This window comes from Primulina huaijiensis, chromosome 4 (genome assembly GCF_012295235.1).
Source record: "Primulina huaijiensis isolate GDHJ02 chromosome 4, ASM1229523v2, whole genome shotgun sequence".
Classification (NCBI taxonomy): domain Eukaryota; kingdom Viridiplantae; phylum Streptophyta; class Magnoliopsida; order Lamiales; family Gesneriaceae; genus Primulina; species Primulina huaijiensis.
In genome coordinates this window covers 23,196,715-23,199,746 of record NC_133309.1, presented here as the reverse complement: position 1 = coordinate 23,199,746, position 3,032 = coordinate 23,196,715, and the positions used below count along the sequence as shown (strand labels likewise).

Genomic DNA, 3,032 nt, shown 5'->3' with positions numbered 1-3,032 from the left:
TGAAGGGACAAACTACAAACTTTTATAAGCTGTCACCAGTTTGTTTCCCAGTTAAATTACAAAACAGAAAAATTCAATCCCTGTATAATTGTGAAATTATAATGCCTAACAAACAACATGAGAGAAACTCAGCATACAAATTGAGAATCTGCTTCACAGCGGTGCCCTGGATGGAGTACCTGGAACACGAGGATAATTTTTTGGAGTGGGACCATTTTTTCGGCATATAATGGCTGTTCTTTGTCCATATTTGCTATGTGATTCCACTGGAGAGAATAAAAAGGTGCTGTTAATAATGTAAGCAGTTGACAATACAACAGACTTCACTAGAATGCTTTAACTTTTGACAGGCCAATGTTGCCGGAAGACCAGATTTAACAGTTGGCAACTTTTTAACTTTTAAGGATGATCAATTGAATGTAAAGCATAATATCAGGCCGTATGCTGTGGTTGCAATCATAATCAAGACCCTATAGCAAGTGCTTGAGACTCCTTTTGGTTGTTGTAGGATTCGTGGGATAGATAAGAGAAGTTCGTAGTGGTCCAGACAACCTACAGAGCGATGGGAAAAAGGGGCTCATGCAATACTCAATTATAATACTTGGAAGACATATTCACACACATTGCCAAGAAATGAAGGTACTACAGCGTCGCACAAGAGTGATGGATTACAATTAGTCTTTAAACATCATGACTGCAAGAATAAATAAAATTTTAAAAAAAATTAGGAGCAAAATATCAGGGTTCAGAAGAAGTACCATACGACTTCTTCTAAATTATTTTTCAAGGCCATGCCAAGAAAAAATAGCCAAACTTGGTTCAAAGAAACATACCAAAGCATGCTTGCACGAGAGAAGCACCCATCAAATGAATAGCTCTTTCAGCTCTTGTAACTTCCTCCTAGAAACATGGTTTTGCAAAGGGATTAAAAGTTATTACATATCAACGCTACATACATTTAAAAAGATCCAAATATGATATATCTATGATCTACTCAACATAAACACACAGAAAGACCGTAAAAAAAACACAAATATTCACGCAGATGCTGAAACTCAAAAGTAAAAACGTAAAAGAAACAAATATTCAAGCTCAAGCATTTAACAGTACATAGCAGACGTAGTTTAGCAGAATCCCCTATGCAGAAGAATACCTGAGGATCATGACCCTTTGCTGCGAGAAACAAACCACCAACACGGACCAGAGGTAGACAGTACTCAGCTGTGAGCCAAAGAAAATCAGATGCTCAAAGATATAACTTCCAATACAAGCAGAAAATTACTGTTATTTATTTATTTTATTTTTGTTTACCCAAAACTCTCATTTCTGCAACTGCTCTAGCAACTGCAATGTCGAAACTCTCTCTGAAGGCAGGATTCTGTCCCAAATTCTGTCCTACATAAAGGTTCACACTGCTCAGGCGATATATGAGGAAAAGTGAAATATCTAAAGCAGATCACATGTGATAATATTCAATGTTAGTAATATCCGATAGGGAACTGGCAACAATCTCTCACAGTAAGAACTAAGAAAGAAACCATGTTGTAAGAATATACAAATTCCATTATGAATGCTCAAGTAAAACAATGGAGAGGTGACATGGGACTTCTTGTATAGTGTAGAACCTCAATTGCTTCATTGGAGATTGCCTCACAATGCTAATCATCATGCAAAAATAAAAACATCCCAAGGTTTTCAGTAACAAACATCCAGTTGAACTCCTGTTACTAGCTTATCATGAGTGAAAATTTTCTAAGAAATTCATATCACGGCATATACTATACTAACTAGAGCTCGTTAATATCACCTACAATGCTTAAACCACAGGAAACTGACTGCTCCATAGAGTTGTTAATTTAATTAATTAGCAATATCAACGCCCATTGTTGGTTCTGTATTAATCCAATGTGGTGCCTCTTATCAAAGCAAAACATATCATGAAGGAAAATAATAGCAATATGACTATTCAATCTGAATTGGTTAACGAGTTCTAAGTGACTTGTCTCATAAAATAGGAGAATGATATTCTTCAATATAGCTGAATGCTAGTAAAAAAGGCTTCAGCTTTGACTTATCATGTCACACACAGCTGGTTTAGTGAAAAAAAACGTAAATAAAAAGCGAAAGCAAAAACAGAGTAGGAATATGCAATATTAAGTAAGATATGAAGTCCACACCTCTGCCCGTTCCCGTATAACTTGCACATTTTGCAACCCTATGAAGCCAACCACATGCTCCAAGAAGACACAACGCTTGTTCATGGACTCTAATAGCGTCACCTTCCAACCTAAGAAAAAAAAATTTAAACAAAAGAAATGATTACAAATTCGGTCCAATTTTTACATAAGATGTCGTGTATATAAAATCATAATAAAATAATTCCCGTGTCAAGACATTTTTTAGCATTAACCAGGACACGCAATGGCGAGAATTACTCCAGGTAGCCCTGCACCACTTCCAACATCAACCACACTCAAATTCTGGAAAGAACTCCCGCAACACGACATGTATGAACTGCAAATAGGCTCGACTAACGCCAAGGAATCCTCCACATGTCTTTCCATTGCCTCATTTTCATCTTTCACAGCTGTGAGATTCATTTTCTGCACGAGGGATGAAACCAATAATTCAGCTCATGATTTAATCTTATATGGTTACAAAAATATTTGACAAGTATTGAAATCCTCTTCATTTGAGAATAATATTATTACAAATATGTATAACCTGGTTCCACTGAAGAAGGGAATCCATGTAGAGACCAATTTGAAGTCTCTGGTGAGAAGTCAAGGTCTGGAAATGGGGGTTGTCAAGGACGGCGGAGGCAGAGACGGTGGGTGTAAAGATCTTATTCCCGGTTGGAATGTGGATGAATTTGAAGACCGGTGTTTTTGGGTTCGAAAAATGTTTGATGAAAGTTCCCACAGAAACTGGAAAGGAAACAGATAAAAATCGGCAGTTGAGGGTGACAATCATCATGGCGGCAGCTGCGACGCAAATTTAAAATTCTCCAGCAACGAGGTTTATATGGAATT

At 37.0% G+C, this 3,032-nt stretch overlaps 1 protein-coding gene across 2 annotated transcripts; it reads right to left on the bottom strand.

Annotated features, from left to right (window-relative positions):
• LOC140974777 (uncharacterized) lies at positions 1-3,032 on the bottom strand. 2 transcript variants are annotated; one of them, XM_073438265.1, is made up of 7 exons: positions 2,725-3,032; positions 2,411-2,603; positions 2,178-2,287; positions 1,312-1,390; positions 1,154-1,221; positions 834-900; positions 1-266 (listed from the first exon to the last, which is right to left on the bottom strand). In XM_073438265.1, the coding sequence occupies exons 1-7, from the start codon at positions 2,974-2,976 to the stop codon at positions 154-156; spliced, it is 882 nt and encodes a 293-aa protein (XP_073294366.1). In that variant the 5' UTR covers positions 2,977-3,032; the 3' UTR covers positions 1-153. The 2 variants fall into 2 exon arrangements, with proteins under 2 accessions (XP_073294366.1, XP_073294365.1); XM_073438264.1 differs by having other exon boundaries at positions 170-552.